This window comes from Schistocerca gregaria, chromosome 4, assembly GCF_023897955.1.
Source record: "Schistocerca gregaria isolate iqSchGreg1 chromosome 4, iqSchGreg1.2, whole genome shotgun sequence".
Taxonomy (NCBI): Eukaryota; Metazoa; Arthropoda; class Insecta; order Orthoptera; family Acrididae; genus Schistocerca; species Schistocerca gregaria.
In genome coordinates this window covers 521921427-521943250 of record NC_064923.1, presented here as the reverse complement: position 1 = coordinate 521943250, position 21824 = coordinate 521921427, and the positions used below count along the sequence as shown (strand labels likewise).

At 37.0% G+C, this 21824-nt stretch overlaps 1 protein-coding gene across 1 annotated transcript in view; it reads right to left on the bottom strand.

The window, feature by feature from the left end:
• The window catches only part of LOC126268030 (integrin alpha-4-like), a 568589-nt gene that overhangs the window by 420106 nt on the left and 126659 nt on the right, over window positions 1-21824 (bottom strand). The window contains exons 5-6 of the mRNA XM_049973452.1: window positions 18746-18846; window positions 7238-7292 (exon numbers count right to left, since the gene is read on the bottom strand). Coding sequence (XP_049829409.1) covers window positions 7238-7292; window positions 18746-18846 — 156 coding nt within the window. The remainder of the gene's footprint in view (window positions 1-7237; window positions 7293-18745; window positions 18847-21824) is intronic.

Sequence of the window (21824 nt, the reverse complement as noted above, 5' to 3'; positions counted from 1 at the left end):
GAAAGAAGGATTGTCGGTATACCTCTGTGTGGCCTCTAATCTCTATGTTTTTATCCTCATGGTCACTTCATGAGAAATACATATGAGGGAGAAATATACTGCTTGACTCCTCGGTGAAGGTATGTTCTCACCACTTAAACAAAAGCCTGTAATGAGCTACTGAGTGACTCTCCTGCAGAGTCTTCCACTGGAGTTTATCTATCATCTTCGTAACACTTTCGCAATTACTAAATGATCCTGTAACGAAGCGTGTTGCTCTCCGTTGAATCTTCTCTATCTCTTCTATCAACCCTATCTGGTACGGATCCCACACTGGTGAGTAGTATTCCAGCAATGGGCGAACAAGGGTACTGTAACCTACTTCCTTAGGATTCTTCCAATGAATCTCAGTCTGGCATCTGCTTTACCAACGATCAACTTTATATGATCATTCCATTTTAAATCACTCCTAATGTGTACTCCCAGATAATTTATGGAATTAACTGCTTCCAGTTTCTGACCTGCTATATAGTAGCTAAATGATAAGGGATCTTTCTTTCTGCGTATTCACAGCACATTACACTTGTCTACATTGAGATTCAATTGCCATTCCCTGCAGCATGCGTCAATTCGCTGACGATCCTCCTGCATTTCAGTACAATTTTCCATTGCTACAACTTCTCGATATAACACAGCATCATCCGCAAAAAGCCTCAGTGAATTTCCGATGTTCTCCACAACGTCATTTATGTATATTGTGAATAGCAATGATCCTACAACACTCCCTGTGACACATCTGAAATCACTCTTGCTTCGGAAGACTTCTCTCCATTGAGAATGACATGCTGTGTTCTGTTATTTAGGAAATCTTCCATCCAATCACACAATTGGTCTGATAGTTCATATGCTCTTACTTTGTTCATTAAACTACTGTGGGGAACTATATCGAACACTTTGCAGAAGTCAAGAAACACATCATCTACCTGGGAACCTGTGTCTATGGCCCTTTGAGTCTCGTGGACAAATAGTGCGAGATGGGTTTCACACAATCGTCTTTTTCGAAACCCATGCTGATTCCTACAGAGTAGATTTCTAGTCTCCAGAAAAGCCATTATACTCAAACATAATACGTGTTCCAAAACTCTACAACTGATCGACATTAGAGATATAGATCTATAGTTCTGCACACCTGTTCAATGTCCCTTCTTGAAAATGGGGATCACCTGTGCCCATTAGTGAAATATGAATTAATATCAGAGAAGTTCAGAAACAGCTGAAACCATACAAACTAAACAGTATTCCAGGTCCTGAGCAAATCACTATCATATTGCATATTTAATTTTCAGGTGAGCTAGCCCCTATTTTAACTACAATCTATTATAGATCCCTCAGACAAAACTCAGTGCCCAGTTGTTAGAAGAAAGCACAGGTCATACATATCTATAACAAGAGCAATAGAACTGACCCATAAATCTACTGCCTAACAGCCTTGACAATGGTTTGTTGCAGAATATTAGAACATATTCTGAGCTTAGACATAATGAGGTACCTTGAACAGAATGAACTCCTCCATGCCAAACAACATGGATTTCAAAAACATTGATCATGTGAAAACCAGTTTGCACTTCCCTCATATGACACACTGAAAGTCTTAGATCAAGGCCGTCAAGTAGATGCAATTTTTCTCAATTTCTGAAAAGCATTTGAATCAGTACTACATCTATGTTTATCAACAAAAGTACAATAGTAAGGGATATCAAATGAAATTTGAGACTGGATTGAGGATTTTTTGGTGGAGAGGAGCACAGTATATTTCCTTGGATGGAGGGGCATTGACAAATGAAGAAGTAACTTTGGGTGTGACTTGTGATAGTATGGTGGGTGCCTTGCTGTTCATGATGTATATTAAAGACCATGCAGACAGTATTAATAATTTTTCAGATGATGCTCTTATCTGCAGTGATGTACTGTCTGAGGAAGCTCTATAATATTCAGGCTGATCCTAAGATTTCAAATAGATGCAAAGATTTGTGACTTCCTTTAAAGGTTCAGAAATGTAAAATTGTTCATTTCACAAAACGAAAAAAAAAAAAAAAAAATGAAAAAAAACATACCGTCCTATGACTATAACATCAATTAATCATATTTGTAATCAGGCAGCTCATACAAATATCTGAGTGTATCACCTTCTAGTAATATGAAATGAAATGATTACAAGGATGCAAACCATGTGTAAAGCAGGTGGCAGACTTTGGTTTATTGGTTGGACACTGGGGAAACACAATCAGTCTACAAAGGAGATTGTTTACAAATCACTGTACAAGACATCCTAGAATACTGCTCAGGTGTGTGGTACCCATTACCAAATAGGACTAATGTTTGATATTGAATGTATGCAGAGAATGGCAGCATAAAAGGTCACAAATTTGTTTGAGGCATCAGCGAGTAACAAAAAGATTCTAAAAAAACTGAACTGGCAGACTCCTTAAGATAGATGTCAACTATCCTAAAAAAGTCTACATACAATGATCCAAGGAAAAGCTTTACAATGTGACTCTGGGTATATACTATATCTATCAGTCCTGTAAGGATCATGAGGACAAAATTAGATTAGATATAGCACACACAAAGGCATTTAAGTTATCATTCTTCATGCATTCTAGACACGAATGGAACAGGAAAATACCCTCATGATTGGTACAATGGGATGTATGGTCTGCCATGCACTTCACAGTGCTTTGCAAAGTATAGCTGTAGATATAGTTGTAGACACACATTATCCACCCTAGTACTACTAAGAATTAAGAGCGCACAGGAAAAGCTAACTATGGGGGTCAGTCAAATGAAAAAGGAACATCAGGCACAATGGGATCATGTAATGGTTCCATTCAAAAGTAATCATCAAATGCTAATGCATTTATAACACCGGGAATGAGATACTCTATTCCAGTTTCATGGACCATAGCTCACCACTGATAGATCCACAACTACACTTAGTCTTGGTGCTTCCTCACCCAGCTGAAACTAATGTTAATGCACGTATTTCTTCAGATTGCCAATTATCCAGGCCATACAGAGGATTTTGCAGTGTTTCCCAACCAAACCACTGAAATGTTGACTTAATACACTTGTCAGTATGGAGAAGGGGGTGGGGGGCAGATATTATAATGCAACAGGATGATTCTGTCCAACGGCATTCTGATGGCCTGAGAGCAAACAGTAGAGCCAACAGTGGAAACATTTGACATATCCCCTGCCAGAGACAGAGAATAGTATAAGTCCAGGTAAGGTCATGATTACCTTCTTGCTTGACTCCAGAAGACTCAAGACTCAAGAGTGGAAAAACAATTAATGCACAGTGCTAGGAATACACTTTGCAGAATCTGTGATGCCTCATAAAGCCAAAATGACCAGGAAAGTTGTTGTACAGAATCATCGTGTTGCTCTACAATGCCTACCTGCTCCATGTCAACCAGATTAAGGCTACACTTCTGTGATCATGTCTGGGAAACACTGCAAGATTCTCCATACTAACCAGACCTTTCACTGTGTAATTTTCACAACTTTGCCAACCTGAAGAAAAGCATATGTGGACATCAGTTTAAGTCAGATGAGAAGGAGCAAGTGTGGGTGTGGTTGTGGAATTGTCAGCAACTAATCATCTTCTATGAAATGGAAAGTGATCATCTCATCTCCCAGAAAATAAACATTTTAATGCATGCCTTGGTTACTTTTGCATGAAACTATTCCATGATACCATTGTGGTGGGCACTCGATTTTCATTTGACTGTTCCTTATACGTAACTTGCTTCTCTCCTGTTGTATCAGGAGCCAGCCTGAACTTTCTCTAATGGTTGCTAGTTGTACAAAACAACTGGCAAATACACTACAGACTGCATGGATCTGCATCAAACAATTAACTAAAACTTGGGACTACACCTCTTAAATATTCAACACATTAGGTATTTAAGAACTGTAAAACCAAATATTAAAAGCTAACTAGACAATGAGTTTTTGATAGTATATTATAATTATATAGATAAAAAAATCTACTCACCAAGCAGCTGACAGGTGTAAGAAAATTGGTGAAGTTTAGAAAAGTCAGCCAGGACCTCAGGTGAGGGGTGTCTTTCCTTCTCATCCCATCTGGTAAGTCTCCCCTGACTCAGAATTCTGGGTGACTTTTCCAAACTCCACCTCATTTCCTAAACATCTCCAGTTCCTTTCCCTTCAACCCTCATCCTTCCCCTTCATCCCTTTTGCTGGAAGAAGGACCCAGTGGCTCTGGAATCTAGCATAAGTAAAACATTTTTGTATGTGTATCATCCTGCTGCTGCTTGGCAAGCAGATTTTTTACCTATCCGATTACATTGTAACTATGTAACCTGCTACTCTCCTGATGTGGAGAGTCACATTATTGTTGGTTGTTTCAATAATCTGCAGTAGCTATCGTTCTTTGGTCATCTTGGGGAGTTGGAGACTCCAAAGGCACTGTAAACTGCCTGAGAAGCTAATGCAGCAGGAGACTTGCGTCTTTAGAATGCCAGAAAAGGAAATAATGAAAAGGTTATCCATTGGGAAAGTGTATGGTCCAAATTTTTGGGATACTACAGAAGTTACATGATGATTGTAACATAAGCAGATGGGCAACATTTACACATGTGTTCAGTATACATAGTGACTCCAAAAGAATTATAGAGGAGAAATATAAGACAGTACTAAATTGTAGCTCATAGCTCATAGATACAGGTCAATGTATGTTGGCTTACAAAGCACACTCCATTTTCATCCACTTATATGTTGAAACAATTACTTGGGTACAGGAAGTTGATACGTTATAAAAACTGAAGACCCATTGTTACCCAATTTGGTCGTATCAAAATGGTATCACCTACATATCTTCAAAAATATTTTTATTTCAAAACTGCTGACTAAAATGCTTTGTCCTCAGAATCTTCCATAAAAAGATTAGCTACTATGTGAGGTAGATAGCTATCCACAGCACTGTTCACTAATGTGAACAAGAAGACGACCGAAACTAATGAATACATTTTTGGCTCAAGGCATGAATTATTGAACTGTCTTATTAAATCATTGTGAATATAGTATTCATATTTCACTACCAAATGTACTCAAAAGAGAAGCCTGGTGTTTTGGTAAGTATTATGTTGAGACTCCTATATTACCCATGAAGGGGCGAATCAGAACTCCTTTTCTATGTATCTTTGGTAGCTTATTAAATATCCACGCAACCAGCACCATGCTGCTCCAGAGTATTTTTGCTTATGTTCAGGAAACTGGCTGATTCTGAGGGAAATAGACGCCATCCACTGCACTGATTAGGTGTTGCAGACAGAAGGACTTTGGTATTTGCATTGTCAGCAGGTTGCATTACTATTTCTGTGTTGTCTCTTATAGATCAAAGTGTATTTATCCAGCATAACATACCTGTGTGTGTGTGTGTGTGTGTGTGTGTGTGTGTGTGTGTGTGTGTGTGTGTGTGTGTGTGTGAGTGTGTGAGTGTGTGGAGGGGTTATATATTTTTGTACTGCAGCTCAAAAAAAAGATAAAAGGAGTATGCCTGAGTCTTGTGGATCCCTAGAAGTGATTTCTCTGCAGTAACAAGAATCCCCTCTGCTTACATTGGCTGAAGTAGTGTGCATAACCTTCTGCATTCTTTTTGTTACCTATGACTGTGTCTTCTGACTGCCTATACCATCAGAACATTCCACATGAGGATTAGTTTAAGGTGGCGGCCAATTCGAAAATTCGTCATGTTTCTCTGTGGAAAAAAGCTAATTCTATCGGTAGAAAGAAAGTGTGTACAAAATGAAAGGATGATATAACAAAGTTAGGCCTAAAGGAACGTGTATAGAGCCTACAATTTATAATCAGTGCTATGAAAGGAGATATTTCGAAATTTCAGCTCAGAAAAAGTGAGAAGAATTCTCTAAAAGTCCCGAAAAACATGGCTGCTGCCAGTGAAAAGTGGACTAAAATCACATACATGAAAAATACGCAAGAACTGCAAAATTGTGTGAATAGTAAATGTAATGACAACGCAAACATTGTGCATGAAAACGCTTTCAAAGAGCTCTCAATTATAGGCAGTGATAATACAATGAAATGTGTCAAGCTGCATGGGAAACAAAGCACAACAAAAAAGCTTTAAACCCCAGGGAAAGTACAATTCATCAACGAGTGTGATTGCCAACAATGCTTCAAACTCAAGAACTTCTCAAGATGGATTATTGACTACTGTGGACAAAATACAAGAAACAAACTGTGTCAACAGGCAACACAAAAGTTCAGGTAGGCCAAATCACCATCCAACAAATTCTGGGAAAATAAACCTGTTTGCGGACAGTCAGGGAAGGAACATAGCAGCTGAATTTCAGTGTAGAAGCATTCACAGCATTACTAGTACAGTGAAACCTGGCGCAACATTTCAAGCAGTGACTTCTACAATTCATGTTGAGAAAACAGCTTCAACAAACAAAGCCTTTTTCATGTTCTTAGCAGCAATGAACGATGTAGCAAAAAATGAAATGGAAAGCCTAATGATCTCACTCAGAAGGAAGCTACATGAACTTACAAACTCAAATGTTGTCATCTTCTCTGTTCCACATCAACACGACTTACCAAACTAGTCATGTGTAAATGAAGAAGTGCAGCGAGCAGAAAAGTAAATACTAAATATATGCTCGAGATTCAAAAACATAACATTTGTGGACATAACCAGCATAGGAAGAAGATTCCACACAACCCATGGTCTACACCTCAACAAACTAGGAAAGGACTTGGTTATAGCACAGATCGAAGAAACAGCAAACAACAAACTGAATGCGGAGTGTTATGCTACAGTGGCTATTCCTCTGTAGGACAAAAATCACGAATTCACAGATGAATCAATCACAAATTACCAAGTCGGTGATACAATACATCAGCAGGACAAAAGTGACGTTTTTTTAGGACAGTAAAACTTTCCGCCAGTACAACACCAGATGCAAGTGTATGTGATCCACATATGCCTCAAGCAGACTTCAGTTCAAATGAGTACAATTTATCATTTCTGCATTACAATGTACAGGGTTTAGGTAACAAAATAGATGCATTTGAATCATTCATCACAGAGCTAACTCCACATTTAGTAATAGTCACAGAACACAAAAAACAGTAGACAACATTCATTATTTCAAATAAGAAGACTATAACCTAGCAACACTTTAATAACTGTCTTTCAGCTTTGTACTCATACCTTGCCAGTTCAGTATTCCAGGGGCACCAAGTAAAAGTTCATGATTACCATTCTTCTGGAAACATTAAATAAGAAACATTAAAATATGTCAACATGAAACTATTTTAATTCGATTACATTCGTAATCTAAATTACTAAAAACAATTACATTACATAAAAACTAAACGCTCTCAAGAGAACAACTAGACTTTGTTACAAGGGGTGGTACGTTACGAGTAATGGAGCACCTGTCTATCACTAGTGTAATACACAATCCCACTCTCACAGAAAAATTTGTTCAACACCTGATTTCTTATCTCAAACAGTTCATTTTAAGAAGGAAAATATTTAAGGTTTTTAAAAGTACTGCACAAATTCTGCTTACACATATAACAGATAAAAAGCTAATGTCTATCATTACCAGAAATGCAGGCTAGCCAAACATCCTACATTTGTGACAATAAGTACTTCCAGGAATAATCCTGTTACTCCCAGTTTATACACTAACTTGGCCATAGAAGAAACCTTTGAGATCACAAAGAGGAACCTGCTGATCTAAGTTATAATCCCTTTAAATTTAATTGCAAAGTACATAAACACATACAAGGACTTGCCACAGAAAGTTATTTCCTAAAAATTTTCATCAATGATTTTGAGTAAAAGTCTGTTTGCAAGAACCAAGAAATAAAAGATGGTATAGCAAACTAAAATACGTGGACAACATTATGGTGTCCTGTATCATGAACGAAACTCTTAAATTGAACCTGAAGGACAGACAGTATGTGATTCATAAACTACACCATATACTCTTGCTGTTAGAATTGTCTGTGGGTGAGATATCTGGGTACTTTCCTTCCAACAAAATGTGATGGTAGGGGTGCAGTGGTCAGTGAAGACAGTGAAGCGGCATTCTTCAACTGAGGGTTGAAAACATTTAACTGCCTCATGAAGTGCAAGGAATGTATGGTCATATGTGCTCAATTTCACTGTGGCTCAGACAGATTTTTTTAAACTAAGGTCAGCATCTGTCAGGTGTCCACAAAGCACTGCTGGAGGCTAGTGCCTAAGGCAGACTGCCTAGCATCAGTGATGACTGTGAGCAGGGCAGTAAGGTGGTGGGTGGGTGAGAATGGTGGTATCAGTTAATTAATGCTTCATGTGCTCAAAATTGTCCATCAGTTGGACATTCCTGGGTACATGGTGATTTCATTTTGTGTGATCACCTTAGAGTGCAGCAGTGATGGTTTCCTGTATGATTGTGGCATTTCTAAGGTGGTGCTTTTCATGCCAAGGAACCAGTAAAATTCCTTAAAGGTCATGAGGTGCAGAAATTTGGTCATTGCCCAGACCATATCAGGAAGTTGTTCGAAGCCTCTGGAAGAAATAGTTGGTCCCAGAAATTCAGTCTGTGGAGCACCAAAAATACATTTCTTCAAGTTAGTTATAATGCTCTTGGAAGTATTAGTGTTTCTCTGTGAAGTTGCATGGGTAGATAAGGATATATTTCAGGTATGCAAATCATCCGGAGGCACCTCAGAGAAATTTTTTAGAAAGGACTGCTACATTTGGGTTGTGTTGAGGAGCCCAAATCGCTCAAAAAAGATCCTGAATAGGCCAAAAGGGATAATAATTGCGGTTTTCTCAATATCTACTGGGGTGACCAGAATTTGCATGAATCTTTTCTTGTCTTCAGTCTTGCTGAAGATGGTCATCACTTTAGCTTCATAAGAGGGGCATGGGACAATAGTTGGGGATTGTCCTTGTATTTAGCACTTGATTGTTGCCACAAGGGTGCCAAATTCCATCTTTTTTGGGTACCACGTGCAAGGTTGAGGCCCACAATCTTTTGGAGGGGCAGAACATACCTATGGCAATCAGTGCCTCAATATCATACTGAGTGGCTCTTTGCTTTGCAGTGAAGTGCTCCCCAACCTCTATGCCTGCCACTAATTTTCTCTAGTAGATGACACAAATGCTTCAGTAGAAGAAGCATGGGCACATGCCATGCATTATTTGCATAGTGAGCACCATGGTGACATAAACTATCTCCCTGGCCCCCCTTTCTCCCCAGGTTGGGTTTTCCAATGTGAAAAATGTTGTTGGAAGCTTCTCCCCTGGGCTGGCACCCTTCTCAAGGACGCAGAGCAAGTGACTTCCAACACCATCACTGAGTGATATGTAATGTTTAATCACACAAGATACAACTTAACAGTTTGCTTCATAATGCTACAAGACACATGTATGAGAAGCAACAAGACTATGTACTGGTAAGTTGACCCTGTGTAATTATGAAGTATGAGCATTGCAGGCCCCATACACTCACCAGAGGCACTATGAACAAAGCAGGTTGTGTGCCCACACAAGTGTGTTCATGATCCCTCACATACTTTTGACTAGTCACCTACCCACATGCATGTGACCTATGAGTGTGTGCAATAACATAATTGTATTAACTCTTTTACCTGAACTTATGGTTAAATTTATTCACTATCTGTGTAGTTATTGTTGAACATTGTATCCTTTTTCCTTTCTCTAAATATGCACTACTGGACATTAAAATTGCTACACTAAGAAGAAATACAGATGATAAACGGGCATTCATTGGACAAATACATTATACTAGAACTGACATGTGATTACATTTTCACCCAATTTGGGTGCATAGATCCTGAGAAATCAGTACCCAGAACAACCACCTCTGGCCGTAATAATTGCTTTGATATGCCTGGGCATTGAGTCAAACAGAGTTTGGATGGCATGACCATGCAGCTTTAACATGATACCACAGCTCATCAAGAGTAGTGAGTATGCTACTCTATCCTGTGCAAGCTTCTTCATCTCCCAGTACCTACTGCAACCTACATCCTTGTGAATCTGCTTAGTGTATTCATCTCTTGGTCTCCCTCTATGAATTTTACCCTCCACACTGCCCTCCAATACCAAATTGGTGATCCCTTGATGCCTCAGAACATGCCCTACCAACCGATCCCTTCTTCTTGTCAAGTTGTGCCACAAACTTCTCTTCTCCCCAATCCTATTCAATACTTCCTCATTAGTTATGTGATCTACCCATCTAATCTTCAGCGTTCTTCTGTAGCACCACATTTCAAAAGCTTCTATTCTCTTCTTTATCATCCATGTTTCACTTCCTTACATGGCTGCACTCCATACAAATACTTTCAGAAATGACTTCCTGACACTTAAATCTACACTTGATGTTAACAAATTTTTCTTCTTCAGAAATGCTTTCCTTGCCATTGCCAGTCTACATTTTATATCCTCTGTACTTCGGCCATCATAAGTTATTTTGCTCCCCAAATACCAAAACTCGTTTACTACTTTAAGGGTCTCATTTCCTAATCAAATTCCCTCAGCATCACCAGACTTAGTTCGACTACATTCCATTATCATCATTTTGCTTTTCTTGATGTTCATCTTATATCCTCCTTTCAAGACACTATCCATTCTGTTCAACTGCTCTTCCAAGTCCTTTGCTGTCTCTGACAGAATTACAATGTCATCGGCGTACCTCAAAGTTTTTATTTCTCCTCCATAGATTTTAATACCTACTCCAAATTGTTCTTTTGTTTCCTTCACTGCTTGCTCAATATACAGATTGAATAACATCGAGGAAAGACTACAACCCTGTCTCACTCCCTTTCCAACCACTGCTTCCCTTTCATGTCCCTCAATTCTTATAACTGCCATTTGGTTTCTGTTCAAATTATAAATAGCCTTTTGCTCCTTGTATTTTACCCCTGCCACCTTCAGAATTTGAAAGAGAGTATTCCTCTCAACATTGTCAAAACTTTCTCTAATTCTGCAAATGCTAGAAATGTAGGTTTGCCCTTCCTTAATCTAGCTTCTAACATAAGTCGTAGGGCAAGTATTGCATCATGTGTTCCATTATCTTCCTGAAATGTAGGGTTTCACAGGGATTGAATGAAGGGCAGAGCCACGGGTCGTAACACATCTGAAATGTAGCGTCCACTGTTTAAAGTGCTGTCAATGCGAACAAGAGCTGACTGAGACACGTAACCAATGGCACCCCATACCATCATGCAGGGTGATAGGCCGGTATGGCGATGATGAATGCATGCTTCCAATGTGTGTTCACCATGATGTCACCAAACACGGTTGCGACCATCATGATGCTGTAAACAGAACCTGGATTCATCTGAAAAAATTACGTTTTGCCATTGGTGCACCCATGTTCGTTGTTGAGTACACCATCACAGGCACTCCCATCTGTGATGCAGCGTCAAGGGTAACTGCAGCCATGGTCTCCAAGCTGATAGTCCATTCTGCTGCAAATGTCATCAAACTGTTCATGCAGATGGTTGTCATCTTGCAAACGTTCCCATCTACTGAATCAGGGATCAAGATGTGCCTGCACGAGCTGTTACAGCGATGCGGATAAGATGCCTGTCATCTTGACTGCTAGTGATATGAGACCATTGGGATCCAGCATGGCATTACATATTACCCTCCTGAACCCACTGATTCCATACCCTGCTAACAGCGATTGGATATCGACCAACAAGAGCAGCAATGTCACAATATGATAAACGGCAATGGCGATAGGCTACAATCTGACCTTGATCAAAGTTGGAAACGTGGCTGTATGCATTTCTTCTTCTTACAGAAAGCATCACAACTATGTTTCACCAGGCAACACTGGTCAACTGCAGTTTGTGTATGAGAAATTGGTTGGAAACTTTCCTCATGTCAGCACATTGTAAGTGTCGCCACTGGCGCAACTTTGTGTGAATGCTCTGAAAAACTAATCACTTGCATATCACAGCATTTTCTTCCTGTCGGTTAAATTTTGCATCTGTAGCATGTCATCTTCATGGTGTAGCAATTTCAATGGCCAGTAGTGTAAATTCATGTAGGCATATTGTTTATAGTGTTTTCAAAGAGTAGATGCAAGTCATGGAGAAAGGTCTCATGCAATGCACCAGTTGTGTTCTGTGCCCTGCGAGAGTGAATTTGTAACTATTCCTTTGTTTTACTCTGGGACTTGAAATGGTAGCTTGACCACTGTACAAATGTTTTCCCTTACATTTTGTACAAACTCTGCTTGGTAGTGTGGGTGGCATGCTTGTACATTAATTCAGTATTTATCTGCAGCAGTAGATACATATCTTGTTCAATAAATATCACTTGCATGTCAGAGCATTTAGTTTGTTTTTATGCTTCCCTTGCAGATGATCATCCCTGAGCAATCTGATTGTAAGATAATTACAGCTGTGCTAGGGAGTAGTGTAGGGATCACTGCCATAAAGGTATGGACTGGTCCTCTAATACTCCAGACAGTCCGGGCCTCCACCCTCCTGCAGCTGTTCAATGCCCACAACTGATTCTGGTTTTCTTCTGTTGGAGTTATATTTGCCCATTCCTCAATTACTATTGAGTTCACAGAATGCACAGTTATGGCCTCACAACATGAGCCTACAAATGCTGTGGAGCCACATGCCATCATATCAAACCCACCACAATCCTACAGTTTTGGCATGCTATAAGACCATTTGATATCATGATTAATGTCATCCAAGATGCAGCACACAGACACACAGACACACACACACACACACACACACACACACACACACACACACACACACACTGTTTCTGTCAGAAGAATGCACTGACATGCAATCCTTGCAGCTGCTCCAACACTTTCATGCCCTTGCTGAGCTGATCATAATGCATGAACAGCTATTATTCCTGAATTGGCTCATTCAACCGTCCATCATAATCTACACAGCCCTGGGTACAATGATCACATGAATCTGATATGGTTGTCATTTTAGTAGAAAGATTCTTTGACACACTCAACCTCTCACTGAGCACTATCATTACCATCTTCTGGCTGCGGTCGACCTTCCCCTCTACTGCTCATTGCAGTTATTGTCTCCATCATCATCAACTACTGTGCCCACGCCCAATCCATTGATATAGGTCTCAGCCAAGATTTCCTGTGGATTTGCACTGTTTCCAGTGTCAAGGACTCTGTCTTATGCACCAGTTTCTTTCTCAGTATGGCCTACTCCTCAACCTAGTGGATTGCTTCATTGTCAATGGCACATCTCACTGTCACATTCCCTGCCAAACCCATCCAACCTAGCTGTCTAGCAGCTATCCTATTCCAGCCCCTTTTCTGAGCTCCTCACATTGTTACCTCTTCTCAGCTGCACTTCCACTGCCCGCCAGGGGGTACATCAGCACATAGTGCACTACATAGTCACAACCACTGCCCCCCACCCCCTTTTTCTGCAGTGCCTGCTGGCTCCCATTGAACAAACAAAGAGCCACTCTGGGTGAATAATCTTTGCCAGAATACATTTATAAGAGAAATAAATGAGTGTTTTTTTAAAACTAATACTACGTCAGTAACTGAATATAAAATCATTTGCTAATGCGTAAATGTCACATTGTGTGAAATATATGTAACATTTAAAAAGGTATATATTATAAATTCATTTGTTGTAACAGCCAGTATCGTAAGCTATGTAGGTCATATATATGACAATGATGCCAAATACAAAAACAATCCTTTGGATTTGGAATATACCAGCACTGTATGGTTACATAACAGTGTGGAGAGGAACAAGAATTGGTGGCCAGATAGAACTCTATGACATTTGGATACGCTATTCATGTGGCTGAAGTTGTGGATTGTGATTCACACCTGGATAGCTCAGTGAGTGGGACCACTGGCCATGAAAGCCAAAGCTACATTTTTTACACCCAGTGCGGCACACTCTCATCAAAAAAGCAAAAAACAAACAGTTTTTTGTGTAGAGAATGTGAGAAGTGAGTGATGAAGGGTATTTTGTGTGCCAAGTGCAACAACTGGTTGCACAAAAAGTGCACAAAAGTGAACCTAAAATTCATCACTCATGATTTACCATGGACATGCTACATTTGTTTATGAGTTGAGAGAGCCAAACCTGTAAGTACAGTGGACTCAAAAAATGAAATTGTAAAGTTGCTGCAAAAGGACATTGAAGCATTAAATACTGAAGTAGTGACTATAAAAAAAGAAAAAGATAGATTAATACAGGGAAACAGGCCTGTGTGTGTGAAAGAGAAATAAAAGAAGATACAAAAAACTAAATTATAAAGCAGCTACACAAAGACATTGAAGCATTGAAAATCAAATTACTGACGACAAAGAAAGAAAATGTTAGATTAACTCAAGAAAAACATTACTGTGTGTGTGATATCCATCAGACAGAAATAAGCAAAACTGAATCCAGGGTTTCTGAAAATCACCAGCAAAGTATGAAACAAAACCTTCAAAATACACATGGTGTGAGAAATGTGATCAAAAACCCACTAAAACCGCTATCTGTAAACAAATATAAATGGGAAACAGTGACCTACAAAAAGGAAAAAAAGTGGAAGTGCTGCAGCAAAACCAATTGAAAAAAGGGACTTTTTTGTTGTAGGTAACTGCATACTGAAAAATGTTATATCTCCAGGCTGTGAAATTGTGTGTCCCAGCATAAAATCATCAGACACATTCAAAATATTCTAAATTTGAAAGAAAGTGAAACTGAAAGTGGAAATGAAAAAAGGGCAAATACGAAGGTGTTTATATTCATGTCGGAACAAATTCTATCAGGAACATAAGTGAGGAAGAGATAATCAGTGTAACATAGAACTTGATCCGCTCAGCAAAAAGTGTGTTTGCAAATTCAAAAACTGTCATTAGTGTAATTTTACACAGTAGGTCAGTAAGTGATACATACATAAATAAGATAAACAGTGGAATCAGGGAGTTGTGTGATAAGTTGGGTGCAATTTTTGTAGGCTCAAATAAATTTGTAAGTGGTAAGGGTCTGGGAAAGGATGGGCTACATTTGAATAGGTTAGATACAATAACTTTCAGCAAAATGATCTTAGACATCTGCAGAATCAATAAAGCAAGGGAAATTGAAAACTTCTGAAAGGAGTGAGAAAAGAAAAGTTGTTATCAAAAATGGAAACTGTAAATATAATGGAACAAATGAGGCTCTACAAAGTATAAACACACTCAAAAATTCTGTCTTGATGCATCTAAATATAAATGGTTTAGCAGAAAAATGTCCAAATATAGGTTACTCTAAAACTGATGAACTGCAAGTTATACTTTCTGAACTGGCAAACATAAAGGTGGTCTACTTAAACAAGCAATGGTTCACAAAAGAATGCATAGATGCTCTTAACAAAATTGGTAATTTCAAACTTGCCAGCAGCTTTTGCAGAAAAAACAAATCTCATGGGGGCTCCTGAACCTTACTGCATGCCTCCTTCAACTTTAATGGGAAAGAAGATTTTAGTTATCTAGATGAAGAATGCATTTTTGAAAGCTGTTGTGTAGAGCTGTGTAATTTAAATACTGTGTAATATCAATTTACAAAATTCCTGGGAGTTATGCTACTAAATTGTTCTTAGAAACATTTCAGTATCTCTTAGATATTACAGACTTCAAAATGGGTGCATTAATTGAAAGGAGTAACACCGAAAAATTTCATGATTTAATCCAGAAATCTGCTTTCAAGCTAAACTTTAGTTCATGCACTAGAGAAAACTGCCACTCCGCAACCTGCATAGATAATATTATTACAAATGATCAGTTTGATGACAAAAGAAGTTTTGCATAGATTTAGGGATATCTGATCACTGAACTTTGTTTATAGAGCTCCAAAAAACAGATCAACTAAAATCTGAATCTTATATCAGAAGGAATTTTAGCAAAGATAACTTAGATTTTTTTGTGATTAGTTAAGTGTTATAAGCTGTCTCTTTTTCTGGACCACTGTGATTCAAGAAACAAAAATTTTGATACATTTCTAGATGGTTTTTGGGTGTATTCAATGAAACATTTCCCCAAAAATCTTATCAAAAAAGACTCAGGGATAAACGAAATTGGATTACATCAGGCATAAAAATTTCAAGTGCCAGAAAAAGACAGATACACAATGCATACAAAGTAAATAATAATCTTATTTTAAGCACTATAACACTATATCCAAAAAAGTGACAATGGCAGGAAAACTACTGGCAAATAATATATTCATAAACAAACAATGAAAGAAAACAAAGGAAGTCTGGTCTGTTTTGAAATCAGAGTTGAGAGTGAATGTTAAAAGTGAAGAAATTCTCAAACTAGCTTTCAGGTTGATTTATTGTAAATCATGTTCAAATGTCAAACTGCTTCAATGATTTCTTTATCAATGTAGCAAAATGCATTACAGCCCATCAGGACAATATGATTTTCAGGCATAGAGATGACACTCAAAACATTTTTTTTTAAAAATTCAGAAAAATAACGCAGAAAGATGTGGAGGACACAATGTTATCATTAAAAAACAAAATTTCAGCTGTATGGGATGGAATACCTTCCATGGTAATCAAAGCAGTGTGCCATATTATTTCATACCCATTGATTATTATTGTAAACCAGTCCTTTGTACATAGGTCTTTCCCAGATGACCTAAAATATGCAGAGATTAAGCCAGTATTTAAAACAGGATCACCAGAAGATATGGGAAGCTACTGGCCCATCTCTCTCCTTCCTGTTTTTTTTTCTAAAATATTTGAAAAACTTGTGAGGAAACAACTAGAAAATTTCCTTACAGTAAATGACATTATTTGTAAAAGTCACTTTGGTTTTCAAAGAGGAAAAAGCACCGTAAACGTCACCAGAGAATTTACAGAAAAAATAAGCACATCACTAGACCAGGGTGCAAAAGTCTCAGGAATATTCTGTGATCTAACGAAACCCATTGACTCTGTGAACCATTCATTATTACTTCACAGACTGGAGAGCTATGGGATCAAAGATACTGCATAACAGTGGTTCAACTCTTATCTCACAGAAAGGAAACAGAGAGTTATTTTAACATCATATTCAGTTAACTACCACTGCGAATGTAAAACAGTTTCCCAAGGAGTTCCACAGGGTTCAATACTGGGTCCTTGCCTGTTCTTGTTGTACATAAATGATTTACCATTAAATATTGATGCTCATTCAGTCTTGTTCAGAGATGACTGCTCAGTCCTAATAGAAAATGATACAATAGAAAAAATTCTAGATAGTATAGAAAATGTTCTGGAGAAAATGGAATCCTGGTTCCATAAAAATGGACTAAAGCTCATTGTCACTAAGACCCTGACAATGCACTTTGTCTCTAAATTGTCAGCAATATAATAATCAACAGAAGACATAAGTCAGTCTTGTGAAATTCTTGGGTCTAAACCTTGATACAGACTTCCTGGCAAATAGATTAAATTCCCTAGCTTTTGCAATGTTTATCTTATCTGGTGCCACTCATGTGGATACAATAAAGACAGTCTACCTCAGTTGTTTTGAATCTGATATTCGGTATGGGATAATTTTCTGGTGAAACTCTAGAAGCAGTACAAGGCTACTAATTCAGAAGAAAATCATCTTAGAAACATGTGAACAGCCCTAAAAAATGAGACATGTCACCCATTGTTTAAAAAAATCATAAAAACTAACAATTACTTCGTTGTAAATTTTTGAAATTTTGATTTTTCTATTTAATAATCAACATAAGCTTGAAAAGTTCTGTTTTAAGCATAGCTATGATACTTGTCACAAGGAAAACTTCAAATTTCCTTTGCATCACTTAAAGCTTTATGCTCTGACATCACTGTACATGGGGCTAAAAATATATAACAAAATTAAAAGGAAAAAAAAGATATTAACAATGGACCTTGGTTCACTGAAAAGTTTACTCAACAATATTTTAATGGAGAATGTTACTACAGCAACGAAGAATTCATGGAACACAGTCTGACACTTTGAACAATGAAAATCTATAGCTAATACTGTAGTGTTGTCTGTGTAAAACAAAGGAAATTGGCAAACTGTCAATTTGTAGTAAATATTGTAGTGTTGTAGTTATTGGCATTATTCTTAAAATAGTGAAAAATGAATTTCTGTAAATAATTATACATAATATTTTTGTTAAACTTGATGTGTCTCCTGTACAACAGATCATACTACCTGTATAATGTATGTAGGCCTAATGAGACTAATAAATCATATTTTATATTTACATTTAGATTTACTCATTATAGACACCACCACTGAACTGTGGCTAAACTATTTTCCCACAGTATCCTTTATTTCTGGAGTCTTCATATAGTGGTTTGACCAGGAAAGCTTTTGTGAAATTGAAAAGTAGGACAGAGGAGCCTGTATGCTGAAGGAATCAGGGTATGCCATTGTCTGTGCCTCAATAACTCAGTCATTAAGAGTATTATTAGCCATTACAGTCTAGGTTCTGGTTTCAAATCTTAGTACAGCATACAGTTGTAATGTGTCAAGAAAATTCAAAACATCCTACACTCCTCTCTTAGGTGATATATTTATGATAATTACTCTTATAAGATAAAGTTTATGATTATTATTCTTATAAAATACTTCTTAATTAAGAATATTCAAAATTAATTAACATATACATAGTTTCAGTGCCCAAGTTACTTTATGTACAATATTTGACTTACCTTTGGATAGTGAGCTGAAATTCCTGCCTGACCCAAAGCTGTGTTAGAAATACGGACTGTCCTGCTTCCAAACTTAACTGTCTTGGTGTAATATCTTGTATCTGAAAAAAAAAATTGTTCTCATTTAGGAAATGTTATCAACAAACTTCATTATTGCCACAGTTCAAGCACTGGTTTCTGAATATTTATTTATGTCTGTGGATCATTCTGTACTGCAGTATTGGACATGTCATGTTTACATGATATCTGAATAATGAAAAGGTTCAAAATTATCCAAATAGAGGCATATGTCAACAAAATGACTGATGTCTTAAAAATATACAAAAATAAAAAAAAAATTAAAAAAAACATATTTGCACAATTACATATGAAATGCTACATTAATTATTAGCTTCAAAATATTCTTTAACACTGTATAGGCAAGTTTCAATGAAGTGAAATTTTAGTTTATTTTTCAAAAGCGATATGCTTTCAGTTCGGACTGTAGTATATAAGGGATTCTGCTTTAATAGGCTTTTTGTTGGTTAATCTGAGTCAATTTTCTTCAATAGTTATGGAACATTCTGTTTAATAGAACAGCATATATCCTACTGTTAATATATTTAATTCAATGAATATATTTTTGCAGCTATCTTATAGCCTTATTTTCTAGCTTTAGTGCTCTTTTTATATACATATCTTCATAATTTACACAGATCAGGATACCTTATGAAATTTATAAATGAACTAGCTCATAGTACACTTTTATTACTGATTGTAAGTTTAAAGTCCTTGACTTTTTAATTATAAATATACTTGAACTCACTGTTTGACAAATATTATTTATATGTATCTCCAGTGTCAAGTAACACTCCACTCTCAGTCACAAAAATTTAGAAGCTTCTGTCTCTTTTAAATTCAAGTCTCCAAGTTGAGAGTAATATTGTTCAAGTTATTTGTTTTCTTTGCATGTGTTTGCATATAATATATGGTTTTCTTTACATTTATAATAAGAGAATTTCCTCTGAAGTAATTATTTCCATTTTCCATATTTACATAAGGTTGCCTTTGTAAAATATCTGTTGAAACATTGCTTGTAAGAAATGAAATTTCATCTGCGTACATGACAGCATCTATTTTGAGAATATCCTTTTCTTATGAAATAAAAAGTAGCGTCAAGGCAGTGACCCTTGAAGCATTGCATATTTAACATATTAAAAATCTGAATAAAGATTTCTAATAAAATTGTTCTCTATTTCCCATTATTGATTTTACAATTTGGCTATGTTCCCCATTATAACATAATATGTTTTCTTTTCTAGTTATATATTGTGACATGCAAAATCAAAAGCTTTTGAAAGGTCAGGAAATGCACTGCAAACTTTCTATTGTTGGTCTGGTGTGTGATATTCGCCTGCTTTATTTCTTCATTGATGATCCTCAGTGTCATCGTACTGCATTGTCATACTGGCTGAAAAATGAGGGATGGAAGTTCAACACTGACTACTACAAATGATATAGCTGACAGTTGCACAGTTAAGTTTCATAGTTCTTTACTTTCACTGGTCACAACACCCCCCCCTTCCCCCCCCCCCCCCCCCCCAATGCCCACCAATAACACACAGTCATATGGCCAGTGAACTATTTATAAATGTTGATAAGCCTCATTAATACTTTGCAGGCATACATCAGCATACTGCTACAATAGTTTGCAGTTGAGCATCTATGAGCAGTAAAAACCTAACTGCTCATTTCACAGTCTTTCAGATAAACTGAACAGACACTGTCAGTGTTTCAACAGACAGCCTATTTGTGTTACACTTATTTCACAGTTAAGTTGATGCATTGTTGTTGACATAACCAACACTGGGTTCTTATCTGAAAATTGGATGTGTGCTGACTGTCTTGAGACCAAAAATTGGGCTTCTGTTTATCATCACAAGAATTGGTACTGAAATGATAATTGTTTGAAGTTTAATTTATAGAAATTACAATTAAAATATAACTCATTAAATTAACTGAATACATCAAAAAATTGGTTCTTTATAACAGTTACTTCTATGAAAAGGGTTAAGCCAAATTATTTGTTAAAATTATGAAATTAACAGATACAATTATACACACAATACTTGTGACAAAAATGGTAATTACTGGGGAATTAATTAAGAGCTGGATTTGCCAACATGTTTTTGAATAGAGAAAAATAAACACTTTAAGATTCCTAGTGATTCTTTTTGCAAATGTTTATCATTATTACATAATTTATATTTGTTTATAGCTCAAAAGCAGAATGTAAGTTATGAAACAATTACTGATTTCACCCAATAACAAAAATATTAACTAGGAATAATCAAAATAAATTAGAAAATCAATTACACATACTAAACTATGCACAAAAATAGATCTGGTGTTATGTTCTTTAAACCTGACGGCAAATTTTTCTCTTTTACAAAAATGCAGATTATACTCATGCACGTTAATGGTAATTAGTTAAAAGTGAGGAAAAAAACGAATTTAAGAAGGCAGATGGCAAAACAAGAGAGGAAATAAAAAGATCCCAGCTTGCTTCATCTCAAGTGCCTTAGTTACACCAGCTATAACGTCAATTATTGCTTGTTGGTGCATCTATCCTTCCTAAACCCAAGCTGGGCACCATTCAAAGTATTGATTTTTTTATTAAATTTACTATTCTGCTCGTAATTACACATTCTTTTAACACTATTAAGACAGGTGTAATAGTAATTGGTTTGGAATTTTTTGTATCTTGCTGCATGCTTTGGAAACAGGGATCACTTTCCTCCTATTTAAACATGTCAGAAATATTCCTTCTTCCATGGCTAAGTTCATTAGAAAAGTCAGAGACTTTACCAATGACTGCAGGCAGCATTTAATCAGCCTAGTAGTTACACCTGCTGGTCCCTCAATATTTTTGTTTTTAATTGGTATATTACTTTTATTAATTCAAGTTCATTTGTTGCGAGAAGGAACAAACATTTGTCTTGTGAGGAGTATTTTGTAAGTATTTTGTTTCAGGCGAGTTTTGGTTTATTAATTTGTCTACTACCCCAACACAATGATGATTGAAAATGTTGCTGACTTC